Genomic DNA, 19,466 nt, shown 5'->3' on the forward strand with positions numbered 1-19,466 from the left:
GTGGCTGAAGAGATTGTGGAGAGATTGCTTATGATCTTTCAAGAATCAGTAGATTCTGGAATGGTTCTGGAAGACTGGAAAATTGCAGATGCTACTCCACTCTTCAAGAAGGGAGGGAGGCAGAATGAGGGAAACTATAGGCCAGTTACTTTGACCTCAGTGGTTGGGAAAATGTTGGAGCTGATTGTTAAGGATCTGGCTTCGGGGTAACTGGAGGCACATGATAAATAGGCCCAAGTCAGGATGGTTTCCTTAAGGAAAAATCTTGCCTGACAAATCTGTTGCAATTCTTTGAAGAAATGACAAGCAGGATTAACAAAGGAGTGTACTTGTCAGAAGACCTTTAAGAAGGTACCACACATAAGGCTGCTTAACAAGCTACGAGTCCATGATATTACAGCAAAAATTCTAGCATGGATAAAGCAGTGACTGATTGGTAGAAGACAAAGAGAAGATAAAGGGACCTTTTCTGGCTGGCTGCTGGAGACTGGTGCTGAATATAGGTGTGTCCTTTTAGAATGGAGATGAGGAGGAATTTCTTTAGCCAGAGAGTGGTGAATCTGTAGAATTCTTTGCCACAAACAGCCATGGAGGCAAAGTCTTTATCTATATTTAAGGCAGAGGGTGATAGATTCTTAATTGGTCAGGGCATGAAGGGATACGGGGAGAAAGCAGGAGATTGGTGCTGAGAGTAAAATTGGATCAGCCATGATGGTGGAGCAGACTCAATGGGCCAAATGGCCTAATTCTATTCCTATATCTTCTAGTCTTATAACAGAAGGCATGGTTTTGTTATGAAAAGCATGATGATCAGTTGGAGAGAAATGAAAGTGGGTGTCAGTAGTCCCGCAAAGTATAGTTGGGAGCTAAAATACAATTCCCTAGCCTCACTAGGTCTATTAAGACTAGATCTTATCTGGATAAGCATTGAAATCACAACAGCACAGAGGTTGTTGTGTCATTCAGTACCTTCAGGATCCTGTACTTCCTTCCTGATGATAGCAATGAGAAGAGGGCATGTCCTGGTTGATGGGGGGGGGGGGGGGTCCGTAATGATGGATGCTGCCTTTTTGAGGCATCGCTCCTTGAAGATGTCATGGATATTGGGAAGGTGAGTGCCAATGGTGGAGTAGGCTGAGTTTATAACTTTCTGCAGCTTATTTCGAGCCTGTACAGTGGTCACCCACCCACCTCCATACCGGATGGTGGTGCAGTGAGTTAGAATTCATGAAACGGTGTAACACTGTATTCCCACTTTTCAACTCTGAGAATTCTCATCCTCCTGATTAAGTTTAGTATTTAACTATATCTTTAGTATTTTATTCCGATCCGTGAAGACAGAAAAGGTATTTGACAAGTCAGCTATTTATTTTAATTTAATTGCAATTTCACTGACATCTCCTGTCTGTAGAAATAACATCTTTCTGTGAATTGTTGGGAGTGTGAGTGAAAAATGCTATTTTTCTCAAAACGATTGCCATGGACTTTTCATTGAGACAGTAAGGGGGCATTTTACAGCACAAGGGTTTCTGTCACTTCACTTCAAGGTGGTGACTGATTTATGATGATGTTTGAGAATTCAACAGACAATTTTGACCATTCCCATTCAGCTTTAGTTCTCTATGTCCTGATGATAGGTCGTTCTTCATTTGAACATTGAGAAGGATGCACAACTACCCTCACAATCTCTTTCTTCAGATTGACTAAGGCAAGGTGAAACAATACGATTGTGTATTTTCTATTTGCTCGCATGAAACCAAATGTTAAAGGTGATTGGCTTTTCAGTCTAGGATATGTATGGTATATAAAAATAAAGCACAACTCATTCTGTCTTCTCCTCTAGAAGTGGAAAAAATCACACAAGAAAAGACAAAGAGGCTCCCCAAGCATCCATTTAAAGCTCTGTAGTCACTGGATTGTTATACAGGCCAGCCAACAAGAGACAGAGATCAGGAATGGGAGGGTCAAGCTCCAGGTAGGTCGGAAATTAAGCACATTGTTTCTTCCCAGCTCTCCTGCATCAACAAAACCTGCCAGAGCAGAAGCCTACAGTGCTCAGCTTTCTCTTTAGAACAGGATAGTGCTGGCTCTTTGATGGACTAAATCCCTTTTGCTTGTTTTTGAGATGTGGGTATTGACATTGAGAACAGCAGTTATTAGAAGTTCCTAACAGCCTTGAGCATGTAGCTGGGACCTGCCTTCTTGAAAAGCCGCATCCTGGATCAATCTGATCCCATCTTGTGGTCAGCTCATGATTTCATCAAGGTAGACCTGGTGACATTAAAGGAACAATGATACCTTTCCTCAGAAGCATTGTGCATGATGGAGATGAAGATACATGAGGATATGTTATCTCATAGTAAAACCCTGATTATACGGGATAATCAAAACAGTGTTAACAGTCATTCAGCTGAAAAATCTCCAAAGAAAATCTATCAACTTATCCTTAACTCTATGACAGTAACATGGCTCAATTCCTCACTGATCAAATATTTGACAAGACCAGAGAAACGAAAACGGTGGCTGCAAGAGGAGGTATGGTATCCACCAGTGAGTGGCTTGCCTCTTCACACCCCAAAGACCTTCCACTACCTGTGAGGCAGAAGTCAGATGCATGCAGGATTACCCCTCACTTCCCTTTCATGAATCAAGCTCCAGCAGCACACAAGAAGTTGGACTGGTGCACCACCTGCTCCCCAAAACACACACACTTTCCACCAGTATCACATAGAGGATGAAGTGAATGCCACTCGCAGGATTTAATGATGCTGCCTGTTTATGCTATTCTCCAACAAAATGTCCACAAAGAGAATGAACCAGGGTTTTACTATGAGATAACATTTCCTCATGTTTCTTCATCTCCATTATGCACCATGGTTCTGAGGAAAGGTATCATTGTTCCTTTAATGTCACCAGGTCTACCTTGATGAAATGAAGGCATTGCTCTGAGGGCCAGTCTACTCAGAGGGATGGATAACTTACTGTGTCACAGGAAAGGAGAAGAACAAATGAAGATGCAAAAGAAACAAACACAACCATCATTGTTTATTAAAATTTCTATTTCTTTAGATTTCGGCAATAACATTGTTTGACCTAATTTTTCTCTTATATAAGCCCTTAATTGAAAGTAACAAAATAAAGTGTTATTTGATACTTTATATTTATTCTTTAATTGATCGAATGACATTAATATACCTCCTTCAAAACAATCTCCTATGTATTTAATCCCTTTTTGAAACCAATTATATAAAAGTTGATTGTCCATTGTAAAAGGAATAAGTCTATTTTGAATTAAAGATCTCTTTGCTAATAAAGATTTTTTTGTCTCATCATCAACACTTATCTTATTCCATAAATCAATCAAATGTTTTAATATAGGAGATTCTTTCTTTTCCCGTATCCATTTAGATTCCCATTTATATATAAAATCTTCTGGTACGTTTTCTCCTATTTTGTCTAGTTCTATTCTAATCCATGCCGGTTTATCTTTCTCAAAAAAAGATGCAATAAATCTAAGTTGATTTGCTTTATAATAATTCTTGAAATTTGGAAGTTGTAACCCTCCTAGATCAAATTTCCATGTCAATTTTTCCAACGATATTCTTGACATCTTACCTTTCCAGAGAAACTTCCTCACATATTTGTTTATCTCTTGAAAAAACTTCTGGGTCACATAAGGTCCTTGCATGGCAGTTAAAAACAGATCAGGTTTCTAAAACAATAAATGCAATCCGAACAAAAGTGAATAAAGTTACTTATAAGCCTCTAGAAATTAATGAGGCTTTTAAGAACTTTTATTCTGAGTTGTATAAATCAGAATCAAAAAATGATGATGTTAAGATAGAAAGATTTTTAGCACAAATAACTCTTCCAAAATTAGATATGGAAGAACAGAAGGGATTAGGTATGCCTTTTACAGTGAAGGAGGTTGAAGAAGCTCTAGGATCACTTCAAAGTAATAAATCTCCAGGAGAAGATGGTTTTCCGCCTGAATTTTATAAAAAGTTTAAAGATTTATTAATTTCTCCCTTTATGGAGTTAATACATCAAGCGTAAAGAACGCATAGACTTCCAGAATCTTTTTCAACAGCTGTTTTAATAGTATTGCCAAAAAAAGATAGAGACCTTTTAAAACCAGCATCATATAGACCTATTTCTTTATTAAATACTGATTATAAAATAATAGCAAAAATCTTATCTAATAGATTATCTAAATGCTTACCAAAATTAGTGCATATGGATCAAACAGGATTTATCAAAAATAGACAATCGGCAGATAATGTAACCATCATTGTTTAGACCACAAGACATAGGAGCAGAATTAGGTAATTTGCCCCATCGAGTCTGTTCTACCATTTCATCATAGCGGTATTATTTTTCTTAACCCCATTCTCCTGCTTTCTCCCCATAATCTTTGATGCCCTTACTAATGAGGAACCCTTCAACCTCCTTTTTAAATATAACCAATGACATGCCTCCACAGACATCTGTAGCAATGAATTCCACAGATTCAGCACCCTTTGGCAAAAGAAATTCATCTCCATTCTAAAGGAACACCCTTCTATTCAGAGGCTGTGACCTCTGGAACTAGACATTCCCACTGTTGGAAACATCCTCTTCATCTCCACTGTAACTAGGCCTTTCAATATTTTGTAAGTTTCAATGAGATTGCCCCCACCCCAACACTATTGTTCTAAACTCCCATGAATACAGGCCCAGAGCTATCAACCACTTCTCAAATGTTAACTCTTTCAATCACTGTGACATTTTTGTGAATATTCTCCTGTCCCTCTGCAGTAGTAGCATATCTTTTCATAGATATGGGGCCCCTAACTGCTCACGATACATGAAGTATGGTCTGACTAATGTTGTATGAAGCCTCAATATCACATCCTTCCTGTAATATTCTAATCCTCTCAAAACGAATGCTAACATTGGATTTTCCTTCCTTGCCACCATCTCAACCTGCAAGTTAATCTTTCGGGAATCTTACACAAGGACACCCAAGTCCCTGTGTACCTCTGATTTATGAAATTGTTCTACATTTAGAAAATAAGCTATATATTTATTCCTTCTAGCAAAATGTCTGACCATACACTTCACTACACTGTATTCATTCTGCCACTTCTTCTCCTGTTTCCTGATCTGTCCAAGTCCTTCTGCAGAATCCCTGCTTCCTCAACACTGACATCAATGGAACACCACTAGTCACTGGCAGCCAACCAGCAAAGGAATAAAGAGCTGTTGTTTCAGGCCAAGACCCTTCATCTGGACTGATGATGCATCTCTGCCTGAAAGATCAGCTCTTTATTGCTATCCATAGATATGTACTGCCTGACCTGAGTTCCTCCAGCATTTTATGTTTATTAACATTATTGCCACTCTTTGCTTTCTGCCAGTCAGTCAATCATCTATTCATGCTGCTATCCTTTTGGAATGTTATCTTGTTTCCACTCTTCTGTGCAGCACCTTATCACAGGATGTCTGAAAATTCAAGTAAACAACATTTACTGTTTCTCCTTTGTCTATCCTGCCTGCTATTTTCTCAAAGAATTTCAACAGATTTGTCAGGCAAGATTTCCCTTCAAGAAACCATACCGAGTTCTGCATAAATTATCATGTACCTTCAGCTACCTTGATTCCTCATCCTTAATAATAGACCCTCACATCTTGCCCAACTATTGAAGTCAAGCAAACTTCCCTATAATTTCCCGTCTCTTGCCTCCCTCTATTCTGAAATCTTTATTGAAGGATCATTACTACTGCTCCACAATCTCTTTAGCTACTACTTTTACAGCCCTGGGGTGTAGACCATCCTGACCAGTTGACTTACCTACCTTTAGACTTTTCAGTCCCATGCACCTTCTTCTTGGTAGTCGCAAATACACTACCCCTTCCCTCAACACACTCGAATTTCTGGTATGTAGCTGAAGACTCCACAGTGAAGACTGTCACAAAACACTTATTCAGTTCATCTGCCATTTCTTTGACCCCTGTTACTTGTTTTCCAGTGTCAGCTTTCAGCAGACCTGTGTTAAGACTTGCCTCTCATTTACTATTTACACTGCCTATAAAAAGCATTCAACACCCTTGGAAGTTTTCTGTTTTATTGTTTTACAACAATGATTGACAGTGGATTTAATTTGGCTTTTTTGACACTGATCAACTGAAAAAGACTCTTTTGTGTCAAAGTGAAATCAGATCTCTACAAAGTGATCTAAATTAATTACAAATATAAACACAAAATAATTGATTGTACAAGTATTCACCCCCTTCAAGGCCCCATTCTTCTGTACAAAACTGCTCAAGCTCTGTCAGATTGCATGGGAATCGGGAATGAACAGCCCTTTTCAAGTCCAGCCACAAATCCATAATTGCATTGAGGTCTGGACTCTGACTTCGCCACTCCAGGACATTAACTTTGTTGTTTTTAAGCAATTCCTCTGTAGCTTTGGCTTTATGCTTGAGGTCATTGTCTTGCTGGAAAACAAAACTCCCAAGTCACAGTTTCTAGCAGACTACATCAGGTTTTCCTCCAGGATTTCCCCATTTTTTGCTGCTTTCATTTTACCCTCTACCTTCACGCCCTCCAGGGCCTGCTGCAGTGAAGTTCTCGACAGCATGATACAGACACCACCATGCTCCACGGTAGGGATGGTATATTTTTGATGATGAGTGGTGTTTGGCTTCTCATATTATTTAGTCTGACGGCCAAAAAACTCAATTTTTGGTTTCATCAGACCAGAGAACCTTCTTCCAGCTGACTTCAGTCTCCCACATGCCCTCTGGCAAACTCTAGCTGAAATCTCATGTGAGTTTTTTTCAACAGTGGCTTTCTCTTTGCCACATAAAGCTGCAACTGGTGAAGCACCCGGGCAACAGTTGTTGAATGCACAGTCTCCCATCTCAGCCACTGAAGCTTATAATTCCTCCACAGTTGTCGCAGGTCTCTGGGCAGTCTCCCTCACTGGTCTCCCTCTTGCAACGTCACTCAGTTTTTGAGGATGGCCTGCTCTAGGCAGATTTCCAGCTGTACCATATTCTTTCCATTTCTTGATGCTTGACAACTGGACTCCCAAGTGATATTCTGTGACTTGGAAATTTTCTTGTAATCCATTTCCTGACGTGCTTTTTAATAATCTTTTTGCAGAGTTGCTTGGAGTGTTCTTTTGTCTTCAGGCTGTAGTTTTTGCCAGCAGTTGGACCTTCCAGATACAGGTATATTTTTACGTCTTGACTGCAGACAGATGATCTCTATTTAACTAATTATGTGACTTCTAAATCAGTGATGATTTGGTGTGTCATATTAAAGGAGTGTGATTATTTAGGCAATCAATTATTTTGTGTTTTATATTCATAATTAATGTAGATCACTTTGTAGAGATCTGTCTTTTCTTTAATACGAAAGTCTTTTTCTGTTGATCAGTGTTAAAAAGAGCCAAACAAATCCACTGTGATTCAATGTTGTAAAACGATAAAACTTCTGGGGTGGTGGGGTGAATACTTTTTACATGCATTGTATACATCTAAAAGGAAAGCAGCTTTTGGTTTCCTCTTATATTATTTGCTAGCTTCCCTTCATATTTATTGTTTCTCTTGTGACTTTCATTTCCCTGGTTGCTTTCTGCTTGTTTTTAAAAACTTCCCAATCCTCTTAACTTCTGAATATTATTTGCTATATTGTATGTCCTTTACATTGCTTTATAGCTGTCTTGACTTCCTTGTTCCTATGGTTGCTTCATCCTCCCTTTACAATGTTTCTTCTTTGGGATGAACTGATCCTGTGTCTTCAGAATTGGCTGCCAGTGACTAGTTGTGTTCTGCAGGGGTCTGTGTTGGGATTGCTTTTTACATTGTATATCAATGACTTGTTTGATGGAATTCATGGCTTTGTGGCCAAGCTTGCAGACAACACGAGGATGGGTGGAGAGGCAGGTAGTCTTGAGGCCGCAGGGAGGCTACAGAAGGACTTAGATTAGGAGAATGGGCAAAGAAGTGGCAAATGGAATATACTTTTGGGAAATGTATGAAAGTATACAAACGTTTGTAGACTATTTTCTAAAAAGGGAGAAAATTCAAAAATTTGAAGTGCAGAGGGGCTCTGGAGTCCTCGTGCAGGATTCCCAAAAGGTTTATTTGAAGTTTGAGTTGGTGTTGAGAAAAGAAAATGCAATGTTAACATTCATTTTGATCAGATTGGAATATATAAGCAAGGATGTAATGCTAAGGGTTTATAAGGCACTGGTGAAGCCTCTCAGAGTATTGTTAGCAATGTTGGGCCCCTTGTTTATTAAAGGATATGTTGACATTGGAAAGGGTTCAGAGGAGCTACATGAGAAAGATTCCAGGAAGGAAAGGATTATTGTCTGAGGAGCGATTGATTACTGTGGGCCTTCACTTGCTGGAATTTATTAGAATGAGGGAGGATCTCAGTGAAAATTATTGAATGTTGAAAGGCCTAAATACTTTACATGTGGAGAGGATATTTCCTATGATGGGTGAGTCTAGGACCACTGGGCACACCTTCAGAATAGAGGGGTATTCGTTTAGAATGTAAATGAGGACGAATTTCTTTAACCAGAGGGCAGTGAATCTGTGGATTTCATTGCCACAGGCAGCTGTGGAGCTCAGGTTATTGGGTACATTTAAGGTGGCGATTGATTCGTTCTTGATCAGTCAAGGCATGAAAGTTACAGGGCGAAAGCAGGAGAATGGTGTGGAGAGAGAAATGGATCAGCCATGATGAAATGGCAGAACAGAATTGATGGGCCAAATGGCTTAATTCTGCTCCAATGTCTTATGGTCTAATTGTTGTCAAAATGTCCAGCTATTACACTTCTATCATCCCTGCCCGTGAACTTTATTGCACTGTAATACAGATATGTCCAATTTTATCTTCTCCCTCTCAAATTGCAGCATGTATTCTATACTGGTATGATGACTGACACCTCAGGGTTCTTTTACCTATGGGGCCCTTAATCAAATCTGATTGATTACACAACATCTAATCCAGAATCTCAATCAAAACCTCTTTGAAAAATTTGTTTTATACATTCTACAAATTCCTTCTCTTGGAACCCATTTCCAACTGATTTTCCAATAAACCTAAATTTTGTAATCCCCCATGGCCAACACAACATTACCCTCTTTACATGCCTTTTCTGTCTCCCATTGTAATTTGTACTCCACATCCTTGCTACCATTTGGAGGTTTATATAAAGTTCCCTTCAGGGTCTTTTTTTCACCCTTTGTAGACTGCATCTTCCAATCATATGCCTTTTTTTGTGACTTTATTTTTTTTAACCAACAAAGCCATCCCAACATCTCTGCTCAGCTGCATTTCCTTTTGATATGATGTGTATCCTTGGCTGTTAAGCTCCCAACTGTGATTTTTCAATGTTGTCTCCATGTTACTGAGGATAATTTCTTATCCCTTTCTAAACTTTGTCTTCTGCATTATTCTGGAGACTTCTGCAACCTCTCCTGGACTCTCCTTCCCTTTTATTTTATCCATAATTTTCCAGCCTGTTGAACCCACCCTCTACTATTTAGCTTAAAGCCCTAAACACAGCCATGGTTATGTGATCCTGAGTCCTGCTCCCAGCATACTTCAGGTGGAGCCTGCCCCATCAGAACAGCTCCCTTTCTCCAACCCTGGTGCCAATGTTCCATAAATTCAAACCCACTTCTTCCACACCAAACTTTATCTTTCTGATCTCATTAACCCTGTGCAAATTGCATGTTGTTCCGGTAAAAGTCAGAGATTAATATCTGTTTGTTTCTGCATTTTAATTTAGCCCCTAGCTTCTTAAATTTCCCCAGCAGAAACTCTTCCCTTGTTCTTCTAAGATCACTGGTACCCATGTGAACCACAAAAAATTGAACCTTTCCCTTTTCCATGCATAATTTCCCTGCAATTCAGATGGGATGCCACAGACCCAGGCACAAGACAGATAACACTACCTTTGGGACTCTCAATCCTTGTGACAGAGAATTATGCATGTTCCATTGTCTATACAATCACCAATTACAACTACATTTCTCTTCTCTCCCCCTTCTTGAACAGCTCCATGAACCTTGTGCCACGATTCAGTTGCACATCTTCCCTACAGCCCTCTGTCTCATGCTCACAGGGAACATCAGTCTCAAACAAGAGAAAATCAGCAGATGATGGAAATAGAAAAGATAGAAACATAGAAAACCTACAGCACAATACAGGCCCTTCGGCCCACAATGCTGTGCTGAACACGTACTTAATTTAGAAATACCCTTGGGTTACCATAGCCCTCTTTTTGTAAGCACCATCTAAATGTTAAAGAGTCTCTTAAAAGACCCTATTGTATCCGCTTCCACCACCATTACGGGCAGACCATTCCATGCACTCACCACTCTCCGCATAGAAAACTTACCCAACATCTCCTCTGTACTTACTTCCAAGCACCTTAAAACTGTACCCTCTTGTGTTAGCCATTTTATCCCTGGGAAAAGGCCTCTGACTACCCATACGATCAATGCCTCTCATCATCTTATACACCTCTATCAGGTCACCTCTCATCCTCCATTGCTCCAAGAAGAAAAGGCCAAGTTCACTCAACCTATTCTCATAAGGCATGCTCCCCAATCCAGGCAACACCCTTGTAAATCTCCTCTGCACCCTTTCTATGGTTTCTACATCCCTCTTGTAGTGAAGTGACCAGAACTGAGCACAGTACTCCAAGTGAGGTCTCACCAGGTCCTATATAGCTGTAACATTACCTCTCAGTTCTTGAACCCAATCCCACAGTTGATAAAGGTCAATACACTACATGCCTTCTTAACCACACAGACAACATGCACAGCAGCTTTGAGTGTCCTATGGACTTGGACCCCAATATCCCTCCGATCCTCCACACTGCCAAGAGTCTTACAATTAATGCTATATTCTGCCATCATATTTGACCTACCAAAATGAACCACCTCATACTTATCTGGGTTGAACTCCATCTTCCAATTCTCAGCCCAGTTTTGCATCCTATTGATGTCTTGCTGTACTTCTGACAGCCCTCCACTCTATCCACAGCACCCCCAGCCTTTGTGTCATCAGCAAATTTACTAACTGATCCCTCCACTTCCTCATCCAGGTCATTTATAAAAATCACAAAGAGAAGTGGTCCCAGAACGGATCCCTGAGTCACACCACTGGTCACTGACCTCCATGCAGAATATGACCTGTCTACAACCACTCTTTGCCTTCTGTTGGAAAGCCATTTCTGGTTGCACAAAGCAATGTCCCCTTGGAACCCATGCCTCCTATTTTCTCAATAAGCCTTCCATGGGGTACCTTATCAAATGCCTTTCTGAAATCCATATACACTACATCTACTGCTCTACCTTCACCAATGTGGTTAGTCACATGCTCAAAAAATTCAATCAGGCTCATAAGGCATGACCTGCCTTTGACAGGTCAAAGGTGTACACACAAAATTCTAGAGGAACTCAGCAGGCCAGTCAGCATCTTTGGAGAAGAGTAAACAGTTGACATTTCGGGCTGAGAAATGAAGGGTCTTGGCCTGAAACGTCAACTGTTTGCTCTTTTCCATAAATGTTGACTGGCCTGCCATGTTCCCCCAGCATTTTGTGTGTATTGCATCAATTTCAGACCTGTTCGGCAAGTTCAAGGGTTGAGACTCCTCCAGCACTCCCTCTTGGAACATCCCCTCCCCAAATGTCTCACTCGCGGTCCCACCCCCTAGGCCCTGAGCACAGAGTCCAGGTAACTCTCACCCTCCCTGATGCATCGCAGTGTTTGAAGCTCAGATTCCAGCTCCTCAAATTTGAGCCGGAGTTCCTGGAATAACTCAGACGTGGTCACCAGAAACCAGCTCTCACATCATGCGCTAAAACACATCACCTCTTTTATTTAATTTGTCATAATTTGATATCCATATAGTTAAGTATGTAATCTACAGTTCTATGCAAAAGTCTTAGGCACATGTATAGCTAGAGTGCCTAAGACGTTTGCATTATACTGTATTTGTCAATGTGGAGCGGGGAGCAGTGTGGATTTTCTTGCTGTGTTTCATATGGGGGGGGGGTAGAAGGCATCATCATTGTCTGAACCCTTAGTGCCTAGGTGGCACATGGGGCCTCCACAAGGGTCTTCCATTTCTGCCGGTCTTTTGCTCTGTTGTTCACCGTTACCCAGTTCATGCCTACTTCCTTCAGTTCTGCTTCCACAGATCTCTGCCACGTCATTTTGGGCCTGCCCCTACTTCGCTTTCCCTGTGGGGTCCATCTTAGCGCTACTTTTGCTAGTTGATCATTTGGCATTCTCATTACATGGCCCAGCCATCTCCGTCGTCTTCTTTTCATAAAAACCGGGGGTCTGGGGGTGGAATTGCATACATATGTGCATACGACCTTTGCAAAATAATTTTTTTAAATAACTTACCTGTTCTTATCTGCTGCATTTCTGTTTTCTTTATCAAAGCCTCTCGAGCCAAAGTCTCACATGTTAGACTACTCTGCTGACCAAGTCACACAATGGCCAATCCAAAATGGCTTCCGAGACCTTGGTCTCCTCCTCTTCTCACCAAAGCCTCTTGAGCCGAAGCCTCAGTTCAGTTCAGTACTCTAACTTGGCCATTCTGCCTGAAACTCACATGCAAGGAGATTTCGACTTTTTAGTGGTTTCACTCCCTGCACAATCTCACTCTTCCTATTCCAAACTCCAGTTTATATGGATAACATCACTAACTGTTGGTATGCATTCTTCTTAGTGCCTACTGAAAGAGTGTGGCTCTTTTTTGCCACACTCAATGAAGCTTTAGCCTGGGATCAAAGGAAGTTTTCATTATGTATGGGAATAAGCTCTCATGTCCACAATTGAGCTAAGGTTTGAAGATCATATTGTCCAAATTAGGCATAGGTGTGAGTGTGAATAAGTTCTTCTTGAGTGCCCTATGATGGCAAGGCCCATTGCTGTTGATGTTTCTGTGTAGACAGGTTTGTTGAACTAGATTTGACACCTGAGCAATGTTACATCATGACGTGTAGATACCTGCATTGAAAGAGCTCACATCTTCTATACTATATTCTGGAAGTTGCCTGGTCCTATCACCTTTATGTTGCATCTTAACTATTGTGTTTTCCATTTGTTAGTATCAAATGGCATTGTAGTGTAGTGGTTAGCATAACGTCTTACAGTACCTGTGACCTGGGTTCAATTCCCACCCCTGCCTGTAAGGCATTTGTACATTCTCCCTGTGACCACATGAGTTTTCTCCAACAGCCTAAAGACATACCAGTTGGTAGGATAATTGGTCATTGTAAATTGTCCCATGATCAGGCTAGGGTTAAATTGGGAGATTGCTGGGCAGCATGGCTCGAAGTGCCGGAAGGGCTTTTTCTATACTGAATCTCAATAGATCAATAATGTAGAGTGAAGTGAAGTCTTTGGATTTACGTTCTATGGTAACACAGACCTGGATAATGAACAGCATGCTTGTGAATATTTCAGCCACATCTTTAGCACTCACAATGGTGGAGGATGGACATGTTCTGTGAAACTGTTTATCTCTCCTCCTCCCAATTGTTTAGCAGTGTATCATCATTCAGAACTGCATATGCTGATACTAGATTATTGACTGTGGTAGAGCATATCAATGATTGAAGAATTCCAGGTCTGAAATGTGCTGTTCCCATTCCATTGATGCACCAGTCTGCAGACGGAACGCATCATCTGCATTGGAACCTCTGACAGTCAATCCTCTTCTGCACCCTATCAAACAATTACTAGCGCCCCTCACAATATAGGGCTTCATTTGCTCCAATCACCTTTCACCAACTTCACTTGCAATATCAGTTCAGGGAGGCAAAGATTTAGACAATCTTGTTTACTTGGTGAAGTAACAATGATGAACAGAAACAAAATGGCAGAAGTTTGTGAAGATGCTGCTCTGCGGACAAACAGGTTGAGATCTAGTGCTCCATTAGTTAAATCAATGGGGTTTAAGCAAATTCAAAGCATATTTACCAATCAGAGGGTTGTGAAAGTGAATAAGCTGCCAGCACAAGTGGTGCTTGTGAGCTCGGGATTTTAATGTTTAAGAGAAGTTTGGATAGGTACAGCAATAATAGGAGTATGGAGTGCTACGGTCCCAGTGCAGGTCGATGGGAGTAGGCAGTTTAACTGGTTTGGGTGTGGACTAGAAGGGCCGAAGGGGCTGTTTCTGTGCTGTACTTTCCTATGACTACTTATCCATATGCATATTATAATAACAAATTCTAGATAGTTGTTGGATAGCAAATTGTAACAGCAAAAAGCACTTAGACCATTGAAAGTAAGGACTGACATGAGGATGTTCTGTGAATGCCATGCTATGAAATATAAATGGAAGTTGTTTCAGTTGAGAACTTTAACGGAACATATTTTCTTTCAGTGAACAGGTGGCAGAGACTGAGACCTCCTCATTCTTCAACCAGGGAGAGCTGAGCAAACTAAAATCTGATTTTGAAACAGGTGGGGAGGAAAAAGTTAAACCACCGATAAAGAAGAAAGCAACTGATCTGGATAAAACAGAGCTTAACATCGCAGTGACGGGAGAATCAGGTACAGGAAAATCCACCTTCATCAATGCCATGAGAGGACTTCGGAGCGATGATCCGGGAGCAGCTGAAGTTGGGACCACAGAAACAATAATGGAGCCAGCCGGGTACTCACATCCCACTCTGCCCAATGTTCACTATTGGGACCTGCCGGGGATCGGAACCACAACATTTCCAGCAGCTAAATATCTCACAGAAATGAAATTCGAAAGATTTGATTTCTTTATCATAATCTCTGGTTGTCGATTCAAAGAAAATGATGTAAAACTTGCCAAAGAGATTAAAAGGCTTGGGAAACAGTTCTATTTTGTCCGCTCTAAGATTGATGCTGATCTTTATTCCATGAGGATACAGAAGAGGGTTATTAATGAAGAAGAGGAGCTGGAAAAGATTCGGAGTGACACCGTCAGGAAGTTGGCAGAGGCAGGGTTTCCGGATCCCACCGTGTTCCTGATATCCAGTTTAGAGCCAAATCGTTTTGATTTCATTCGGTTAAATGAAGGACTCGAAGGTGATCTAAATAATGTAAAGAAAAGGATCTTTGTCATGAACCTTCCAAATCTAAATGTGGAGATAGTTCAGAAGAAATATAAGATTCTGAGTAAACATATCTGGATGTTAGCAACACTCTCTGGGGGATTGGGAGTTTGTGATATCGGTATGTTGATTGGATCCATTGTCCACTTCCGGAAATGCCTGGGTCTGGATGATGCTTCTCTTCAAAGACTGGCCAAGAGAGCAGGAAAACCTGTGGAAGAGCTGAAGGCGACAGTAAAAGCTCCACTGCTGGGGAAAATAACCCTAGATGTAATTGTGAGGTTAGGTTGGGGGGCTGCTGTTTTTAATGTTTCAGCCCTGGAATTCGCTCTCGACTTTGTGCCTGTCATTGGCTCCATTTTTGGAGCAGGCTCATCATTTCTCATGTCTTACAAGATACTGAGTGCTGCACTGAATGATCTTACGGAGAATGCAGAGAGAGTGGTGAAAGTTGCCTTTGAAACTGATTAACTGGTTTGTAAAGGTATCAACCCAGTGAATTTGTATCACCATGCTTAATAATCTGATGACATCGCATCAAGCACCAAATCCTGCTGTAACTCTGCTCAATAATGTTCACTTCTACTGCATGCACTCCTGGAAATATTTCTTATTCAATACTAGGAGGCGGAGGGTTTGGGGAAAGAGTTCCAATCTGTAGCTTTGTGGAAAACCAGTGCAAGAATAATAAAGTGCTGTTCCATGAATTAAACTTTAAAATTAAACTATATCTGCCTTCTGAGGTGTACATAAAGGATGTACCCAATAAATGTTGGCCTATACATGGCACTGCTGGGTGGGCTCTGAGGCAATAATCAGAAGCACCTTATATTATTCAGCCAATTACTTGTTTAAAAATAAAACTACACAGGCCAGATGATAGCTGATAATTGAGTGCAGTTTATAGATGCCTGTATCAATTGAGATGTTGTAAATCATTGGTTGAAATATCAAGTGCCACCCCAACCAACTGTATTAACCTCTGATCTTAACTATTGGGAAGACTTTCACAGCCTGTGTTAAGCGCTTATCAACTGGTTCAGTTTCACTTGCCTTCAAGAGAAACTCCAAATAATTAAACCAAATATTGTTTAAAAATTTGGCACAAGGCTTATGCCAAGATCCAGGATCAATGACGGGCTTGCATATTTAGATCTCATTTAAAATAGTCAAACAATTGTCTAATTCTCCCTTCTGCAGGTTCTATGAGTTTCGTATGAACACTTCTGGTTGTCGTATATTACTGATACAGCACTGCAAGTCAGAGTCATTCTAAGTTATTTATTAGTACATTAATACATCACAAGGAATAATTAAAAATATTGCAAGATGATAGAATAAATTGCATAATATTGAAATAACATAACATAACATAAAACTTTCCACCTTTATTGTAACTGTAAATTAAACTCAAGTTTCTCTTCAACTCTCTTCAATTAAACTCTCTTCAACTGAGCTTAACTAATCCTTTATGATCACTTGGAGGAAATGGCTTTGGATGATACCAGTGCTGTGTCACATCCAATATCTCAGATTATTCCAAACCATTTCAAAAATGAAACTTACTCTCGTGACTTTATTGAAAGTGCACCATTTGTAATTGTGCAAATTACATTCAGTCTTTTGCACTGCAAGTCCAATATTAGTAAATTTAATTATATTGCATCACCATATTATGCTTTTTTTTGTCAGTCAGAAACTGAGGACAGAAAAGATCTTAACCTAGTAACCGCTTACTTGCCATGTCTGTTCTGTGGCTGTTCTCCCATAGAAACTCTGTGGTAAAGAGATGAACAAGTTGTTTGCTTCTAGCTGAGCTATTCATTTCATGGATTCCCTCGCCCACCTGGAGTACAATAAAAGAAAATGCTCTCGTTACTGAAAAACTGAAATGAAAGCCAGGTGAGGGAGATGCTCACCAAATCAGCCAGCACTACAGTGAGAAGGAAATTTCAAGATCCAAGGCAATTCTCTTCATTTGAAACTACATCAAAAGTTTTTCAAACATTGCAATGATTCCTCCTTATATAGCAGATAGACACAGAAATCAACTTCAGTGCTGCAGAGTGTGAATTAATGTTATCTTTGGCTATAATCACCAAAACATAAGAAAATATTGTTGAATCAATGTAAAATACAGAGTAAAATATTGAAAAGTGTTAAGTAAACCGAACGACTTCATTTCTTGGCAATTAATTTGATACAATTGAAGTAAACAGTAGACATTATGACATGGATGCTAAGGAGCAAGCACTGAGTGCTCCCATGTTCTCTTCTCATACTTCAGTTTTCAGAGGAATTAGGCAGTCTCCAGCAGAGACATCGTGGCACCTGCTTTACACCATCTTCGCCATCAGGGCTGTGATCAGGAATAGACAATAGACAATAGACAATAGGTGCAGAAGTAGACCATTCGGCCCTTAGAGCCTGCACTGCCATTTTGAGATCATGGCTGATCAATTCCTATCAATACCCGGTTCCTGCCTTGTCTCCATATCCCTTGATTCCCCTATCCATAAGATACCTATCTAGCTCCTTCTTGAAAGCATCCAGAGAATTGGCCTCCACTATCTTCTGAGGCAGTGCATTCCAGACCCCCACAACTCTCTGGGAGAAGAAGTTTTTCCTTAACTCTGTCCTAAATGACCTACCCCTTATTCTCAAACCATGCCCTCTGGTACTGGACTCTCCCAGCATCTGGAACATATTTCCTGCCTCTATCTTGTCCAATCCCTTAATAATCTTATATGTTTCAATCAAATCCCCTCTCAATCTCCTTAATTCCAGTGTGATGCCATCAAGAACACAGGAGATCTCACAGATGTTGGAAATCCAGAGTAACATACACAAAATGCTGCAGAAACTCAGCATGCCAGGCACTGTCTATGGAGAGGAATAATCAGTTGATGTTTATTTGATTTCATCAGATCCCGATGAAGGGCCTCAGCCCAAATGGCAACTGTTTATTCTTCGTAAATACTGCCTGGACTACTCAGTTCCTCCAACATTGTGTGTTAGTGCCATCAAAGGAGAGAAAAATGATCTGGAAGAAGCCATATTCAGAAGGCAGCAACATCACATTCAATGCCAGCATAACCAAGGAACTGATCTTTTGGAAGGAGAAGTCATGAGAATACTTGTCAGTTGTAGCGACTACACCCCCAGCTGACTCCCGTTCGTCTAGGTTAAACTGGCGGTGACCCCACCAACCCTGTAATTGCATTGGTGTGGATACTGTGTGATGCACCCCGGTATAAACCCACAACATAAAATATCAGACAGTGCATTTTAAGTATAGTTTTTTTTTAGTTGATGTATTCGTCTGTTTTTTTTTCCTTTTAATTTTGCTAATCTTTTTCTTAACTATTTGATTTTTGACATTTTTTATTAATGATTTGACGGAGGATTTTTTTCTTTTTGGAGGAATATCTCATTTCTCTTTTTGTTTTGTATAATCAAGATGGTGGTTCATTTTTCTTATCTCATATTTCCTCTTGTTCTTTTACATCATTTCTTTTACTCTTCACGTTCTTCATCCCATAATGCCTTTAGGCTTAGTCTTGGGCCTTTGTGGGTGGAGGGTGGAGTATCTTTCTATATTTTTAGTTTTCTCATTTGGACTGATTTAGAACTACAAAGATGTTTGCAGTGTCATCACCTCCGGTTCATCCCTGAGCTTTTGTTCCTCTTCCGGGTTCATGAGTTTGCATTATGGTTAACTCTTTACAAACCAAAGTGTTGATTCTATGAAATTATGTCTCAGATTATTAATTTTGTCTCTTGGAATACAAATGGTTTAAACCATCTGGTTAAATGGAAGAAGACTTTTAAAGTTTTCCAAAGACTGAATGCTCATATTATTTTTGTACAAGAATCTCACATGAGGCAAGAGGATAATCAAAGGTTTTTTAGGTTTTGGAAGGATCAATAGTTTCACCCGAATTCACATGCGAAGTGAGAGGAGTTTCAATGTTTATTGATTCCTTAATTATGTTTGTTCATCATGATGCTGTTTCTGATCGAAATGGCAGATTCTGGTGTATTACTGGGTTACTTTGTAATAAAAAAGTGGTTATGGCTAACATTTACACTTGAAATGTGGATTATCCCAATTTTTTTTAAAAGAACTTATTTACTACTTTCCCGGATCTAAATGACAATAGACAATAGGTGCAGGAGTAGGCCATTCGGCCCTTCTAGCCAGCACTGCCATTCACTGTGATTATGGCTGATCATCCACAATCAGTACCCCATTCCTGCCCTCTCCCCATATCCCTTGACCCCGCTATCTATAAGAGCTCTATCTAACTCTCTCTTGAATGCATCCAAAGACTTGGCCTCCA

General features: G+C 40.3%; 1 protein-coding gene across 1 annotated transcript; it reads left to right on the forward strand.

Annotated features, from left to right (window-relative positions):
- Positions 1–1,860: 1,860 nt before the first annotated feature.
- Positions 1,861–15,703, forward strand: LOC140734092 (interferon-inducible GTPase 5-like). Its single transcript, XM_073057676.1, has 2 exons — positions 1,861–1,975; positions 14,421–15,703. Exons 1-2 carry the CDS (start codon positions 1,956–1,958, stop codon positions 15,592–15,594), a joined length of 1,194 nt encoding a protein of 397 aa, XP_072913777.1. The 5' UTR covers positions 1,861–1,955; the 3' UTR covers positions 15,595–15,703.
- Positions 15,704–19,466: the final 3,763 nt, after the last annotated feature.

Source organism: Hemitrygon akajei, chromosome 10, assembly GCF_048418815.1.
Source record: "Hemitrygon akajei chromosome 10, sHemAka1.3, whole genome shotgun sequence".
NCBI classification, from domain to species: domain Eukaryota; kingdom Metazoa; phylum Chordata; class Chondrichthyes; order Myliobatiformes; family Dasyatidae; genus Hemitrygon; species Hemitrygon akajei.